General features: G+C 47.2%; 1 protein-coding gene across 1 annotated transcript in view; it reads right to left on the reverse strand.

The window, feature by feature from the left end:
- Window positions 1-17,959, reverse strand: part of GLP2R (glucagon like peptide 2 receptor) — a 121,968-nt gene that overhangs the window by 61,770 nt on the left and 42,239 nt on the right. Inside the window, exon 2 of the mRNA XM_077254744.1 lies at window positions 9,253-9,349. Coding sequence (XP_077110859.1) covers window positions 9,253-9,349 — 97 coding nt within the window. The remainder of the gene's footprint in view (window positions 1-9,252; window positions 9,350-17,959) is intronic.

Consider the following 17,959-nt stretch of genomic DNA (forward strand, 5'->3'; position numbering starts at 1 on the left):
GAGTATTTGGTCATGCCTTTTGGTCTTTCTAATGCCCCTTCAGTTTTCCAGTCTTTTATGCATGATATTTTCCGCGATTTTCTGGATAAATTTATGATAATATATCTGGATGATATTCTGATTTTTTCTGATGACTGGGACTCTCATGTCCAGCAGGTCAGGAGAGTTTTTCAGGTTCTGCGGTCTAATTCTTTATGTGTGAAGGGGTCTAAGTGCGTTTTTGGGGTCCAGAAAATTTCCTTTTTGGGGTATATTTTTTCTCCCTCTTCCATTGAGATGGATCCCGTCAAGGTGCAAGCTATTTGTGACTGGACTCAGCCCTCCTCTCTTAAGGGTCTTCAGAGATTTTTGGGCTTTGCCAACTTTTACCGCCGATTTATTGCTGGTTTTTCGGATGTCGTTAAACCACTGACTGATTTGACCAGACAAGGCGCTGATGTTGCTAATTGGTCCCCTCATGCTGTAGAGGCCTTTCAGGAGCTTAAGCGCCGTTTTGCCTCTGCCCCTGTGTTGCGTCAGCCTGATGTGAATCTGCCTTTTCAGGTTGAGGTTGACGCTTCGGAGATCGGAGCTGGGGCAGTGTTGTCGCAGAAAGGTTCCGACTGCTCCGTCATTAGGCCTTGTGCCTTCTTTTCTCGCAAATTTTCGCCCGCAGAGCGGAATTATGATGTTGGGAATCGGGAGCTTTTGGCCATGAAGTGGGCCTTTGAGGAGTGGCGCCATTGGCTCGAGGGGGCTAGACATCAGGTGGTGGTATTGACTGACCACAAAAATTTGATTTATCTTGAGACTGCCAGACGCCTGAATCCTAGACAGGCGCGCTGGTCTTTATTTTTTTCTCGCTTTAATTTTGTGGTGTCATACCTACCGGGTTCTAAGAATGTTAAGGCAGATGCCCTTTCTAGGAGTTTTGACCCGGACTCTCCTGGTAATTCTGAACCCACAGGTATCCTTAGGGAGGGAGTAATTTTGTCGGCCGTTTCTCCTGATCTGCGGCGGTCCTTGCAAGAGTTTCAGGCGGATAGACCGGATCGTTGTCCGCCTGATAGACTGTTTGTTCCGGATGATTGGACCAGCAGAGTCATCTCTGAGGTACATTCTTCTGCATTGGCAGGTCATCCCGGAATTTTTGGTACCAGGGATTTGGTGGCAAGATCCTTCTGGTGGCCTTCTCTGTCACGAGATGTGCGAGTCTTTGTGCAGTCATGTGACGTTTGTGCTCGGGCCAAGTCTTGTAGTTCTCGGGCTAGCGGACTGCTGTTGCCCTTGCCTATTCCTAAGAGGCCTTGGACACACATCTCGATGGATTTTATTTCAGATCTGCCTGTTTCCCAGAAGATGTCTGTCATCTGGGTGGTCTGTGACCGTTTCTCTAAAATGGTCCATTTGGTTCCTCTGCCCAAGTTGCCTTCTTCTTCTGAGTTGGTTCCTCTGTTTTTTCAGAATGTTGTCCGATTGCACGGTATTCCTGAGAATATTGTTTCTGACAGAGGTACCCAATTTGTGTCTAGATTTTGGCGGGCATTCTGTGCTAGGATGGGCATAGATTTGTCTTTTTCGTCTGCTTTTCACCCTCAGACTAATGGCCAGACCGAGCGGACTAATCAGACCCTTGAGACATATCTGAGGTGTTTTGTCTCTGCTGACCAGGATGATTGGGTTGCTTTTTTGCCATTGGCAGAGTTCGCCCTCAATAATCGGGCCAGTTCTTCCACCTTGGTGTCCCCGTTTTTCTGTAATTCGGGGTTTCACCCTCGATTTTCCTCCGGTCAGGTGGAATCCTCGGATTGTCCTGGAGTGGATGCGGTGGTAGAGAGATTGCATCACATTTGGGGGCAGGTTATGGACAATTTGAAGTTGTCCCAGGAGAAGACTCAGCGTTTTGCCAACCGTCATCGTCGTGTTGGTTCTCGGCTTTGTGTTGGAGATTTAGTGTGGTTGTCTTCTCGTTTTGTCCCTATGAGGGTCTCTTCTCCTAAGTTTAAACCTCGGTTCATCGGCCCTTATAGAATATTGGAGATTCTTAATCCTGTTTCTTTCCGTTTGGACCTCCCTGCGTCCTTTTCCATTCATAACGTTTTTCATCGGTCGTTATTGCGCAGGTATGAGGTACCTGTTGTACCTTCAGTTGAGCCTCCTGCTCCGGTGTTGGTTGAGGGTGAGTTGGAGTACGTTGTGGAGAAAATTTTGGACTCTCGTGTTTCCAGACGGAAACTCCAGTATCTGGTCAACTGGAAGGGTTACGGCCAGGAGGATAATTCTTGGGTCAATGCATCTGATGTTCATGCTTCTGATCTTGTTCGTGCCTTCCATAGGGCTCATCCTGGTCGCCCTGGTGGATCTGGTGAGGGTTCGGTGCCCCCTCCTTGAGGGGGGGGTACTGTTGTGAATTTGGATTCTGGGCTCCCCCGGTGGCCGCTTGTGGAATTGGACTTGTCATCCTCTTTCCTGTTTCACCTGATTCCATCAGTAGTGGGTGTCGCTATTTAAGCTCATTTCTCTGGTGGTTTCTTGCCGGTCAACAATGTTATCTGATGCCTCTCAGTGCTTGTTCCTGCTTCTAGACTACTACTAGATAAGTTGGACTTTTGTCCATGTTTTGTTTTGCCTATTTGTTCCAGTTCACAGCTGAAGTTTTGTTACTGTGTCTGGAAAGCTCTCGTTGATCAGGGATTGCTACTCTGGCGTTATGAGTTAATGCCAGAGTTTAAGGTAATCTCTGGATGGTGTTTTGTTAGTGTTTTTCTGCTGACCATGAAAGTATACTATCTGTCTTCTGCTATCTAGTAAGCGGACCTCAAATTTGCTAAGACTATTTTCCTGCTGCGTTTGTTGTTTCATCTGAACTCACCGTCATTATATGTGGGGGGCTACTGTCTTCTTTGGAATATTTCTCTAGAGGTGAGCCAGGTCTTATATTTCCCTCTGCTAGCTATTTAGGTCTTAGGCCAGAGCTGGGCATCTAGCGATAAATAGGAAATGCTACCTGGCTATTTCTAGTTGCGCGGCAGGCTTAGTTCATGGTCAGTATAGTTCCATCTTCCGAGAGCTTGTCCCTCTATAGGCTTGCTATGATCTCTGCCTGCAGAGATCATGACAGATAGCGTACCCGTAGAACCTGACACTAGGCTAGCGTACCCGCACATGGTTCTTGAAAATGATTTGCTCTACCAGGTAGAGAAAAAAGGGGAAGATATTGTGCAACAGTTAGTGGTACCCTAACCTTATCGGCGGAAGGTACTGGACCTGGCCCACGGACATATAATGGGGGGACATCTGGGGGTACAGAAAACCACAGAAAGGATATTGCATTGTTTTGTGTGGCCCGGAATACACAATGATGTGCGTAACTATTGTGAGTCCTGTCCAGAGTGCCAAATCTCGGCACCTAAACCTCGGTTCCGTAGCCCTTTGGTACCCCTCCCTATTATTGGGGTCCCGTTTGAGAGAATTGGGATGGATTTGGTTGGGCCCCTTCCCCGGTCCGCACGTGGGCATCAACATATCCTCGTCATCATGGACTATGCCACTCGTTACCCAGAAGCCATCCCTTTGCGTAACACTGCTACCAAAACGATCGCCAAAGAGTTGGTACAAGTGTTTAGTCGGGTGGGAATTCCAAAACAGATACTCACCGACCAGGGGACTCCCTTTATGTCAAGGGTGATGAAGGAGCTGTGCAGGCTCTTACAAATAGACCAGTTGCGTACGTCTGTCTATCACCCTCAAACAGATGGCCTGGTTGAGCGGTTCAATAAAACCTTAAAACAGATGCTCCGGAAGGCGATAGACAAAGATGGGAAGAACTGGGATTACTTGTTACCCTATTTGCTGTTTGCCATTAGGGAAGTTCCCCAGTCTTCCACAGGATTCTCGCCTTTCGAGCTATTATATGCCCGTCGTCCCGGTGGACTGTTGGACGTCGCAAAAGAAACCTGGGAAGGTCAAGTCACTCCCTTTAAAACGGTGATAGACCATGTAACGCAAATGCAGGACCGGATTGCTGCTGTCATGCCCCTTGTTAGGGAACATATGTTACAGGCCCAGGGAGCCCAAAGGCAAAGTTATGATAGAGGCGCCAAGGTCCGTACGTTTGCACCCGGGGATAGGGTGTTGATCCTAATCCCTACGGTGGATAGTAAATTTCTGGCAAAATGGCAGGGCCCCTTTGAGGTCATGGAACGAGTTGGAGAAGTGAACTATAAAGTGCACCAGCCTGGTAAGAGAAAACCAGAACAGATTTATCATGTGAATCTGATAAAACCCTGGAAAGACCGCACTGCCCTAACAGCGGATCTGCCCCGTCCGGTTTGCTCACCTACCGTACCGGAGGTGCAGATTGCCGAGACTCTCTCTGAACGACAAAAATCTGAGGTTAAGCAGTTTTTGTTACAGAACCAACAGTTTTTCTCGGAAAAACCTGGCCAGACTAGGCTAGTGAAACATGAGATTGTCACGGAGCCTGGTGTCACAGTTCATGTGAAGCCATACCGGATTCCGGAAGCACGCCGTGAAGCCGTCTCCCGGGAGGTGAAGGCAATGTTGGACTTAGGAGTCATTGAAGAGTCGCACAGCGCCTGGTCCAGTCCAATCGTGTTGATACCTAAGCCGGATGACTCTATACGGTTTTGCAATGACTTTAGGAAACTGAATGCGGTTTCTAAATTTGATGCCTACCCTATGCCCCGGGTCGATGAGTTGATCGACCGGCTGGGTAAAGCCCGATATATTACGACCCTGGATCTAACAAAGGGGTACTGGCAAATCCCTCTGGCCGAGGCGGCCAGAGAGAAGACGGCATTTGCTACACCAGAAGGGCTGTTCCAGTATATCTACATGCCGTTTGGACTTCACGGAGCCCCAGCAACGTTCCAGAGATTGATGGATCGAGTCTTGAGGCCCCACAGGCAGTACGCCTCTGCCTACCTAGACAACATCATAATCTACAGCGTGGACTGGGAAGCTCACCTCCGGAAGGTACAGGCGGTGATTGATGACCTGAGAGACGCAGGCTTAACGGCGAATCCCAAGAAATGTCACATCGGCCTTGAAGAAGCCCGATACTTGGGCTACGTGATTGGCAGAGGAGTGGTTAAACCCCAGATCGACAAAATACAGGCAATTCAGGGCTGGCCGCAACCAGTGAACAAGAAACAAGTTCAAGCTTTCTTGGGCATTGCCGGCTATTATCGCCGGTTCATACCCAACTTTGCGGCCATGGCTACCCCCTTGACGGATCTTACCAAAGGGAGGGATTCCGTCATGGTAAAATGGACCTCAGCGGCTGAAGAGGCCTTCCACAGTCTGAAACGGGCTTTGTGCTCTCAGCCCGTACTAGTGACTCCTGATTTCAGCAGCGAGTTTGTGGTGCAAACGGATGCTTCTGATACTGGTATTGGAGCTGTACTTTCCCAGGTCAGGGACGGAGTCGAACACCCGGTCCTCTACCTCAGTCGGAAACTGAATGTGCATGAGCAGAGGTATGCCGTGGTTGAAAAAGAGTGCCTAGCCATCAAATAGGCTCTCGACTCCCTCAAATATTACCTGGCAGGTAGGAAGTTTAGGCTGGTCACGGACCATGCCCCTCTCAAATGGATGCACCTCCACAAGGACCATAATAGTCGGGTAACCCGGTGGTTCCTTGCCCTGCAGGCTTACTCGTTCACGGTGGAGCACCGCCCCGGGGTACAGATGGGGAATGCTGATGCCCTGTCCCGAGTGCACTGTTTCAGGAGTGTCTTTGCTCGACCGGAGTGGTCTGAGCAGGGGGGGAGGATATGTAAGAGTCATGTCGGCCTGGTAGTCGGGGGCAGGTATATCTCGCCCAGGTATTTGTCCTATGTGAATTAGGCTGCTCAGTATCTTCAGGATACCGAGGGGTTAATAACTGCAGGAATAAAGGCTGACCAGCTGGAGGTTTCAGGGGTCAGCCTGGGGCACACAGAATGTCTGTCTGTGTGAGACACATGTGAGTAAGAGCTGTGCTCATGACCTGTGTTATGTTTGCTGGGTGGGAGTAGCCCCCCCAGTTGTTAGATAGGAACGTGTTTGTTTAGTAAGTGCCGGACAGGCAAGGATTTATTTTTATGATTTGTTTTCTGTATTTGCTTTCACTTTAATAAACCTGACCTGAGGTCAGTCTACCTGGAAACCTGCTGTCGCCTCAGAGTTTAATGCACAAACCACGTGACCTTTGACCCCAGCAAAGGCGATCCCGGAGTGTTTTGTTACACTGCCCCACACTGGAGGTTATTATCACCGCCCCAATACCTGCCCCGCACTGGAGGTTATTATCACCGCCCCCTGTACCTGCCCCACACTGGAGGTTATTATCACTGCCCCTGTACCTGCCCCGCACTGAAGGATATTATCACTGCCACTGTACCTGCACCACACTGGAGGTTATTATCACCACCCCCTGTACCTGCCCCACACTGGAGGTTATTATCACTGCCCCTGTACCTGCCCCGCACTGAAGGATATTATCACTGCCCCTGTACCTGCCCCACACTGGAGGTTATTATCACCTCCCCTGTACCTGCCCCGCACTGGAGGTTATTATCACCGCCCCCTGTACCTGCCCCACACTGGAGGTTGTTATCACCGCCCCCTGTACCTGCCCCGCACTGGAGGTTATTATCACCGCCCCCTGTACCTGCCCCACACTGGAGGTTATTATCACCGCCCCCTGTACCTGCCCCGCACTGGAGGTTATTATCACCGCCCCCTGTACCTGCCCCACACTGGAGGTTATTATCACCGCCCCTGTACCTGCCCCGCGCTGAAGGATATTATCACTGCCCCTGTACCTGCACCACACTGGAGGTTATTATCACCGCCCCAATACCTGCCCCACACTGGAGGTTATTATCACCTCCCCCTGTACCTGCCCCACACTGGAGGTTATTATCACTGCCCCTGTACCTGCCCCGCACTGAAGGATATTATCACTGCCCCTGTACCTGCACCACACTGGAGGTTATTATCACCACCCCCTGTACCTGCCCCACACTAGAGGATATTATCACCGCCCCCTGTACCTGCCCCGCACTGGAGGTTATTATCACCGCCCCCTGTACCTGCCCCACACTGGAGGTTATTATCACCGTCCCCTGTACCTGCCCCACACTGGAGGTTATTATCACCTCCCCTGTACCTGCCCCGCACTGAAGGATATTATCACTGCCCCTGTACCTGCACCACACTGGAGGTTATTATCACCGCCCCCTGTACCTGCCCCACACTGGAGGTTATTATCACCGTCCCCTGTACCTGCCCCACACTGGAGGTTATTATCACCTCCCCTGTACCTGCCCCACACTGAAGGATATTATCACCGTCCTCTGATACAATCTCTGCTGATTCACAGATACACGTGGGAGGAATCAGGAAAACAGGAAAAAACACTGATCTTGGCAAATCTCCCAGAGGAACAACTTGTTTTTCCTACTTCAACAAATTCTCTGATTATAATATTAAAAATAATAACAATTAAAACAAAGAATTATTCAATTAAGAGCTACTAAAAATTCAATATACTGTTGAGTAGCCATAGGAAGCATTATGGTATAACCTGGGCATCTCCTATATATATAATTATTTATATAATGCTGGTATAACCTGGGCATCTCCGGTATATAATTATGTATGTACAGCCGGTATAACCTGGGCATCTCCGGTATATAGTTATGTATGTACAGCTGGTATAACCTGGGCATCCCCTATATATATAATTATATATATAATGCTGGTATAACCTGGGCATCTCCTGCATATAATTATGTATGTACAGCCGGTATAACCTGAGTATCTGCTGTACATAATTATATATGTACAGCTGATATAACCTGGGCAACTCCTGTATATAATTATGTATGTACAGCCGGTATAACCTGGGCATCTCCTGTATATAATTATATATGTACAGCCGGTATAACCTGGGCATCTCCTGTATATAATTATATATGTACAGCTGGTATAACCTGAGTATCTCCTGTATATAATTATATATGTACAGCTGGTATAACCTGAGTATCTCCTGTATATAATTATATATGTACAGCTGGTATAACCTGGACATCTCCTGTATATAATTATATATGTACAGCTGATATAACCTGGGCAACTCCTGTGTATAATTATGTATGTACAGCCGGTATAACCTGGGCATCTCCTGTGTATAATTATATATGTACAGCTGGTATAACCTGGGCATCTCCTGTATATAATTATATATGTACAGCTGGTATAACCTGAGTATCTCCTGTATATAATTATATATGTACAGCTGATAAAACCTGGGCAACTCCTGTATATAATTATGTATGTACAGCCGGTATAACCTGGGCATCTCCTGTATATAATTATATATGTACAGCCGGTATAACCTGGGCATCTCCTGTATATAATTATATATGTACAGCTGATATAACCTAGGTATCTCCTGTATATAATTATATATGTACAGCTGATATAACCTGGGCAACTCCTGTATATAATTATGTATGTACAGCTGGTATAACCTGGGCATTTCCTGTATATAATTATATATGTACAGCCGGTATAACCTGGGCATCTCCTGTATATAATTATATATGTACAGCTGGTATAACCTGGACATGTCCTGTATATAATTATATATGTACGGCTGATATAACCTGGGTATCTCCCGTATATAATTATATATGTACAGCTGGTATAACCTGAGCATCTCCTGTAAATAATTATATATGTACAGCTGGTATAACCTGGGTATATTCTATATAGAATTATATATGTACAGCTGGTATAACCTGGACATGTCCTGTATATAATTATATATGTACAGCTGATATAACCTGGGTATCTCCTGTATATAATTATATATGTACAGCTGGTATAACCTGAGCATCTCCTGTAAATAATTATGTATGTACAGCTGATATAACCTGGGTATCTCCTGTATATAATTATATATGTACAGCTGGTATAACCTGAGCATCTCCTGTAAATAATTATGTATGTACAGCTGGTATAACCTGGGTATATTCTATATAGAATTATATATGTACAGCTGGTATAGCCTGGGTATATTCTATATAGAATTATATATGTACAGCCGGTATAACCTGGGTATCCCCTGTATACATATATATGTAGCACAATGAGTGGTGGTACTCGTGTCTACACTGGTGTTTCTATCCTGTGTATATTTTTAGTTCTCCTTGGCGTCAGTGGACGGGACCCTCGTTCCCCCATGTGTCGGGGTCTCACCGGTCAGCAGGGTCCTTTCTTCCTCCAGCCTGGTCAGGCATTCTTGCTTGTACTGCTGCCACTTCTTCAGGATGTCCTCCAGCACGGCTCCGCTGACCTAGAGGAGGACAGTGGTGTTTAGTGACATTGTGCTCATGGAGGCAGCGTCATCTCAGAGCCGGGAGCTGATGGAGCCGCTACATTTGTGGGAGAGTTTATCGGTATGATATATCCCTGTAACGAGCCCGGCTCCACGTCCCGGGCACCTATAGTCTGGTGCTACATTACGCCTGTCTACGGAGATCCGGGCGGCTAGTAAGGTGGCCACTGCAGCTCCCAGAGAAAATATGTCACCGCAATCGCTGCCCCTCAGGGGCAGGACCCAATGTGTCTTCTGCCAAATCTACTTCTGCTACATCACTGGGCTCTGCTGCAACACCACAAGTGCGTCCTCAGATAAATCCAGCTCTGCTACATCACCGGGCTCTGCTACACCACAAGTGCATTCTCAGATAAATCCGGCTCTGCTACATCACTGAGCTCTGCTACAACACCACAAGTGCATCCTCAGATAAATCCAGCTCTACTACATCACTGGGCTCTGCTACAACACCACAAGTGCATCCTCAGATATATCCAGCTCTGCTACATCACTGGGTTCTGATACAACACCACAAGTGCATCCTCAGATAAATCCAGCTCTGCTACATCACTGGGCTCTGCTACAACACCTCAAGTGCATCCTCAGATAAATCCAGCTTTACTACATCACTGAGCTCTGCTACAACACCACAAGTGCATCCTCAGATAAATCCAGCTCTACTACATCACTGGGTTCTGCTACAACACCTCAAGTGCATCCTCAGATAAATCCAGCTCTGCTACATCACTGGGCTCTGCTATATCACAGGGCTCTGCTATAACACAACAAGTGCATCCTCAGATAAATCCAGCTCTGCTACATCACTGGGTTCTGCTACAACACCACAAGTGCATCCTCAGATAAATCCAGCTCTGCTACATCACTGGGCTCTGCTACAACACCTCAAGTGCATCCTCAGATAAATCCAGCTCTGCTACATCACTGAGCTCTGCTACAACACCACAAATGCATCCTCAGATAAATCCAGCTCTGCTGCATCACTGGGCTCTGCTAAAACACCACAAGTGCATCCTCAGATAAATCCAGCTCTACTACATCACTGAGCTCTGCTACAACACCACAAGTGCATCCTCAGATATATACAGCTCTGCTACATCACTGGGCTCTGCTACAACACCACAAGTGCGTCCTCAGATAAATCCAGCTCTGCTACATCACTGGGCTCTGCTACAACACCACAAGTGCATCCTCAGATAAATCCAGCTCTGCTACATCACTTGGCTCTGCTACAACACCACAAGTGCATCCTCAGATAAATCCAGCTCTGCTACATCACTGAGCTCTGCTACAACACCACAAGTGTATCATCAGATAAACACAGCTCTGCTACATCACTGGGCTCTGCTACAACACCAAAATTGCATCCTCAGATAAATCCAGCTCTGATACATCACTGGGCTCTGCTACAACACCAAAATTGCATCCTCAGAGAAATCCAGCTCTGCTACATCACTGGGCTCTGCTACAACACCAAAATTGCATCCTTAGATAAATCCAGCTATGCTACATCACTGGGCTCTGCTACAATACCAAAGTGCATCCTCAAATAAATCGAGCTCTGCTACATCACTGGGCTTTGCTACAACACCACAAGTGCATCCTCAGATAAATCCAGCTCTGCTACATCACTGAGCTCTGCTAAAACACCACAAGTGCATCCTCAGATAAATCCAGCTCTGCTACATCACTGGGCTCTGCTACAACACCACAAGTGCATCCTCAGATAAATCCAGCTCTGCTACATCACTGGGCTCTGCAACAACACAAGTGCGTCCTCAGATAAATCCAGCTCTGCTACATCACTGGGCTCTGCTACAACACCACAAGTGCATCCTCTGATAAGTCCAGCTCTGCTACATCACTTGGCTCTGCTACAACACCACAAGTGCATCCTCAGATAAATCCAGCTCTGCTACATCACTGAGCTCAGCTACAACACCACAAGTGTATCCTCAGATAAACACAGCTCTGCTACATCACTGGGCTCTGCTACAACACCAAAAGTGCATCCTCAGATAAATCCAGCTCTGCTACATCACTGAGCTCTGCTACAACACCTCAAGTGCATCCTCAGATAAATCCAGCTCTGCTACATCACTAAGCTCTGCTACAAAACCACAAGTGCATCCTCAGATAAATCCAGCTCTACTACATCACTGAGCTCTGCTACAACACCACAAGTGCATCCTCAGCAAAATCCAGCTTTGCTACATCACTGGGCTCTGCTACAACACCACAAGTGCTTCCTCAGATAAATCCAGCTCTGCTACATCACTGGGCTCTGCTACAACACCACAGGTGCATCCTCAGATAAATCCAGCTCTGCTACATCACTGGGCTCTGCTACAACACCACAAGTGCATCCTCAGATAAATCCAGCTCTGCTACATCACTTGGCTCTGCTACAACACCACAAGTGCATCCTCAGATAAATCCAGCTCTGCTACATCACTGAGCTCTGCTACAACACCACAAATGCATCCTCAGATAAATCCAGCTCTGCTACATCACTGGGCTCTGCTACAACACCAAAATTGCATCCTCAGATAAATCCAGCTCTGATACATCACTGGGCTCTGCTACAACACCAAAATTGCATCCTCAGAGAAATCCAGCTCTGCTACATCACTGGGCTCTGCTACAACACCAAAATTGCATCCTCAGATAAATCCAGCTATGCTACATCACTGGGCTCTGCTACAACACCAAAAGTGCATCCTCAGATAAATCCAGCTCTGCTACATCACCGAGCTCTGCTACAACACCACAAGTGCATCCTCGGATAAATCCACCTCTACTACATCACTAAGCTCTGCTACAACACCACAAGTGCATCCTCAGATAAATCCAGCTCTACTACATCACTGAGCTCTGCTACAACACCACAAGTGCATCCTCAGATAAATCCAGCTCTTCTACATCACTGGGCTCTGCTACAACACCACAAGAGCATCCTCAGATAAATCCGGCTCTGCTACATCACTGGGCTCTGCTACAACACCACAAGTGCATCCTCAGATAAATCCAGCTCTGCTACATCACTGGGCTCTGCTACAACACCTCAAGTGCATCCTCAGATAAATCCAGCTCTACTACATCACTGAGCTCTGCTACACCTCAAATGCATCCTCAGATAAATCCAGCTCTACTACATCACTGAGCTCTGCTACAACACCACAAGTGCATCCTCAGATAAATCCAGCTCTGCTATATCACTGGGCTCTGCTACAACACCTCAAGTGCATCCTCAGATAAATCCAGCTCTACTACATCACTGGGTTCTGCTACAACACCACAAATGCATCCTCAGATAAATCCAGCTCTGCTGCATCACTGGGCTCTGCTAAAACACCACAAGTGCATCCTCAGTTAAATCCAGCTCTGCTACATCACTGGGTTCTGCTACATCACCACAAGTTCATCCTCAGATAAATCCAGCTCTGCTACATCACTGGGCTCTGCTACAACACCTCAAGTGCATCCACAGATAAATCCAGCTCTGCTACATCACTGGGCTCTGCTAAAACACCTCAAGTGCATCCTCAGATAAATCCAGTTCTACTACATCACTGGGCTCTACTACACCACAAGTGCATCCTCAGATAAATCCAGCTCTACTACATCACTGAGCTCTGCTACAACACCACAAGTGTAACCTCAGATAAATCCAGCTTTGCTACATCACTGGGCTCTGCTACAACACCACAAGTGCATCCTCAGATAAATCCAGCTCTACTACATCACTGAGCTCTGCTACACCTCAAATGCATCCTCAGATAAATCCAGCTCTACTACATCACTGAGCTCTGCTACAACACCACAAGTGCATCCTCAGATAAATCCAGCTCTGCTATATCACTGGGCTCTGCTACAACACCTCAAGTGCATCCTCAGATAAATCCAGCTCTACTACATCACTGGGTTCTGCTACAACACCACAAATGCATCCTCAGATAAATCCAGCTCTGCTGCATCACTGGGCTCTGCTAAAACACCACAAGTGCATCCTCAGTTAAATCCAGCTCTGCTACATCACTGGGTTCTGCTACATCACCACAAGTTCATCCTCAGATAAATCCAGCTCTGCTACATCACTGGGCTCTGCTACAACACCTCAAGTGCATCCACAGATAAATCCAGCTCTGCTACATCACTGGGCTCTGCTAAAACACCTCAAGTGCATCCTCAGATAAATCCAGTTCTACTACATCACTGGGCTCTACTACACCACAAGTGCATCCTCAGATAAATCCAGCTCTACTACATCACTGAGCTCTGCTACAACACCACAAGTGTAACCTCAGATAAATCCAGCTTTGCTACATCACTGGGCTCTGCTACAACACCACAAGTGCATCCTCAGATAAATCCAGCTCTACTACATCACTGAGCTTTGCTACAACACCACAAGTGCATCCTCAGATATATACAGCTCTGCTACATCACTGGGCTCTGCTATAACAACACAAGTGGATCCTCAGATAAATGCAGCTCTGCTACATCACTGGGCTCTACTACACCACACGTGCATCCTCAGATAAATCCAGCTCTGCTATATCACTGGGCTCTACTACAACACCACAAGTGCATCCTCAGATAAATACAGCTCTGCTACATCACTGGGCTCTGCTACAACACCACAAGTGCATCATCAGATAAATCCAGCTCTGCTACATCACTGGGTTCTGCTACAACACCTCAAGTGCATCCTCAGATAAATCCAGCACTACTACATCACTGGGCTCTGCTACAACACCAAAGTGCGTACTCAGATAAATCCAGCTCTGCTACATCACTGAGCTCTCCTACATCACTGAGCTCTGCTACAATACCACAAGTGCATCCTCAGATAAATCCATATCTACTACATCACTGGGCTCTGCTACAATACCAAAGTGCATCCTCAAATAAATCGAGCTCTGCTACATCACTGGGCTCTGCTACAACACCACAAGTGCATCCTCAGATAAATCCAGCTCTGCTACATCACTGAGCTCTGCTACAACACCACAAGTGCATCCTCAGATAAATCCAGCTCTGCTACATCACTGGGCTCTGCTACAACACCACAAGTGCATCCTCAGATAAATCCAGCTCTGCTACATCACTGGGCTCTGCTACAACACAAGTGCGTCCTCAGATAAATCCAGCTCTGCTACATCACTGGGCTCTGCTACAACACCACAAGTGCATCCTCAGATAAATCCAGCTCTGCTACATCACTGACCTCAGCTACAACACCACAAGTGTATCCTCAGATAAACACAGCTCTGCTACATCACTGGGCTCTGCTACAACACCAAAAGTGCATCCTCAGATAAATCCAGCTCTGCTACATCACTGAGCTCTGCTACAACACCTCAAGTGCATCCTCAGATAAATCCAGCTCTGCTACATCACTAAGCTCTGCTACAACACCACAAGTGCATCCTCAGATAAATCCAGCTCTGCTACATCACTGAGCTCTGCTACAACACCACAAGTGCATCCTCTGATAAATCCACCTCTACTACATCACTGAGCTCTGCTACAACACCACAAGTGCATCCTCAGATAAATCCACCTCTACTACATCACTGAGCTCTGCTACAACACCACAAGTGCATCCTCAGATAAATCCAGCTCTGCTACATCACTGGGCTCTGCTACAACACCACAAGTGCATCCTCAGATAAATCCAGCTCTGCTACATCACTGGACTCTGCTACAACACCACAAGTGCATCCTCAGATAAATCCAGCTCTGCTACATCACTAGGTTCTGCTACAACACCTCAAGTGCATCCCCAGATAAATACAGCTCTACTACATCACTGGGCTCTGCTACAACACCAAAGTGCGTACTCAGATAAAAATAGCTCTGCTACATCACTGAGCTCTGCTACAACACCACAAGTGGATAATCAGATAAATCCAGATCTACTACATCACTGGGCTCTGCTACAACACCACAAGTGCATCCTCAGGTAAATCCAGCTCTGCTACATCACTTGGCCCTGCTACAATACCACAAGTGCATCCTCAGATTAATCCAGTTCTGCTGCATCACTGGGCTCTGCTACACCACAAGTGCATTCTCAGATAAATCCAGCTCTGCTACATCACAGGGCTCTGCTATAACACAACAAGTGCATCCTCAGATAAATCCAGCTCTGCTACATCACTGGGCCCTGCTATAACACCATAAGAGCATCCTCAGATAAATTCAGCTCTGCTACATCACTGGGTCTGCTACAATACCACAAGTGCAGTCTCAGATAAATACAGCTCTGCTACATCACTGGTCTCTGCTATAACACCACAAGTGCATCCTCAGATAAATCCAGCTCTACTACATCACAGTGCTCTGCTATAACACCACAAGTGCATCCTCAGATAAATCCAGCTCTGCTACATCACTGGGCTCTGCTACACCACAAGTGCATTCTCAGATAAATCCAGCTCTGCTACATCACTGGTCTCTGCTATAACACCACAAGTGCATCCTCAGATAAATCCAGCTCTACTACATCACAGTGCTCTGCTATAACACCACAAGTGCATCCTCAGATAAATCCAGCTCTGCTACATCACTGGGCTCTGCTACACCACAAGAGCTTCCTCAGATAAATCCAGCTCTGCTACATCACTGGGCTCTGCTACACCACAAGAGCATCCTCAGATAAATCCAGCTCTGCTACATCACTGGGCTCTGCTACAATACCACAAGTGCATTCTCAGATAAATCCAGTTCTGCTGCATCACTGGGTTCTGCTACAACACCACAAGTGCATCCTCAGATAAATCCAGCTCTGCTACATCACTGGGCTCTGCTACACCACAAGTGCATTCTCAGATAAATCCAGCTCTGCTACATCACTGGGCTCTGCTATAACACCACAAGTGCATCCTCAGATAAATCCAGCTCTGCTACATCACTGGTCCCTGCTACAACACACCAAGTGCATCCTCAGATAAATCCAGCTCTACTACATCACAGTGCTCTGCTATAACACCACAAGTGCATCCTCAGATAAATCCAGCTCTGCTACATCACTGGGCTCTGCTACACCACAAGAGCATCCTCAGATAAATCCAGCTCTGCTACATCACTGGGCTCTGCTACAATACCACAAGTGCATTCTCAGATAAATCCAGTTCTGCTGCATCACTTGGCTCTGCTACAACACCACAAGTGCATCCTCAGATAAATTCAGCTCTGCTACATCACTGGGTCTGCTACAATACCACAAGTGCAGTCTCAGATAAATACAGCTCTGCTACATCACTGAGCTCTGCTACAACACCACAAGTGCATCCTCAGATAAATCCAGCTCTGCTACATCACTGGGCTCTGCTACACCACAAGTGCATTCTCAGATAAATCCAGCTCTGCTACATCACTGGTCTCTGCTATAACACCACAAATGCATCCTCAGATAAATCCAGCTCTACTACATCACAGTGCTCTGCTATAACACCACAAGTGCATCCTCAGATAAATCCAGCTCTGCTACATCACTGGGCTCTTCTACACCACAAGAGCATCCTCAGATAAATCCAGCTCTGCTACATCACTGGGCTCTGCTACAATACCACAAGTGCATCCTCAGATAAATCCAGCTCTGCTACATCACTGGGCTTTACTACACCACAAGTGCATTCTCAGATAAATCCAGCTCTGCTACATCACTGGGCTCTGCTACAATTCCACAAGTGCATTCTCAGATAAATCCAGTTCTGCTGCATCACTGGGCTCTGCTACAACACCACAAGTGCATCCTCAGATAAATTCAGCTCTGCTACATCACTGGGTCTGCTACAATACCACAAGTGCAGTCTCAGATAAATACAGCTCTGCTACATCACTGGGCTCTGCTACAACACCACAAGTGCATCCTCAGATAAATCCAGCTCTGGTACATCACTGGGCTCTGCTACACCACAAGTGCATTCTCAGATAAATCCAGCTCTGCTACATCACTGGTCTCTGCTATAACACCACAAGTGCATCCTCAGATAAATCCAGCTCTACTACATCACAGTGCTCTGCTATAACACCACAAGTGCATCCTAAAATAAATCCAGCTCCGCTACATCACTGGGCTCTGTTACACCACAAGAGCATCCTCAGATAAATCCAGCTCTGCTACATCACTGGGCTCTGCTACACCACAAGTGCATTCTCAGATAAATCCAGTTCTGCTGCATCACTGGGCTCTGCTACAACACCACAAGTGCATCCTCAGATAAATCCAGCTCTGCTACATCACTGGGCTTTGCTACACCACAAGTGCATTCTCAGATAAATCCAGCTCTGCTACATCACTGGGCTCTGCTATAACACCACAAGTGCATCCTCAGATAAATCCAGCTCTGCTACATCACTGGGCTTTGCTACAACACCACAAGTGCATCCTCAGATAAATCAAGCTCTGCTACATCACTGGGCTCTGCTACAACACCACAAGTGTGTCCTCAGATAAATCCATCTCTGCTACATCACTGGGCTTTGCTACAACACCACAAGTGAGTTTCCTGACATAACGATCTCTGACTTATTACTGAACTCTACTTTAACATCACA

This window comes from Ranitomeya variabilis, chromosome 4 (genome assembly GCF_051348905.1).
Source record: "Ranitomeya variabilis isolate aRanVar5 chromosome 4, aRanVar5.hap1, whole genome shotgun sequence".
Taxonomy (NCBI): domain Eukaryota; kingdom Metazoa; phylum Chordata; class Amphibia; order Anura; family Dendrobatidae; genus Ranitomeya; species Ranitomeya variabilis.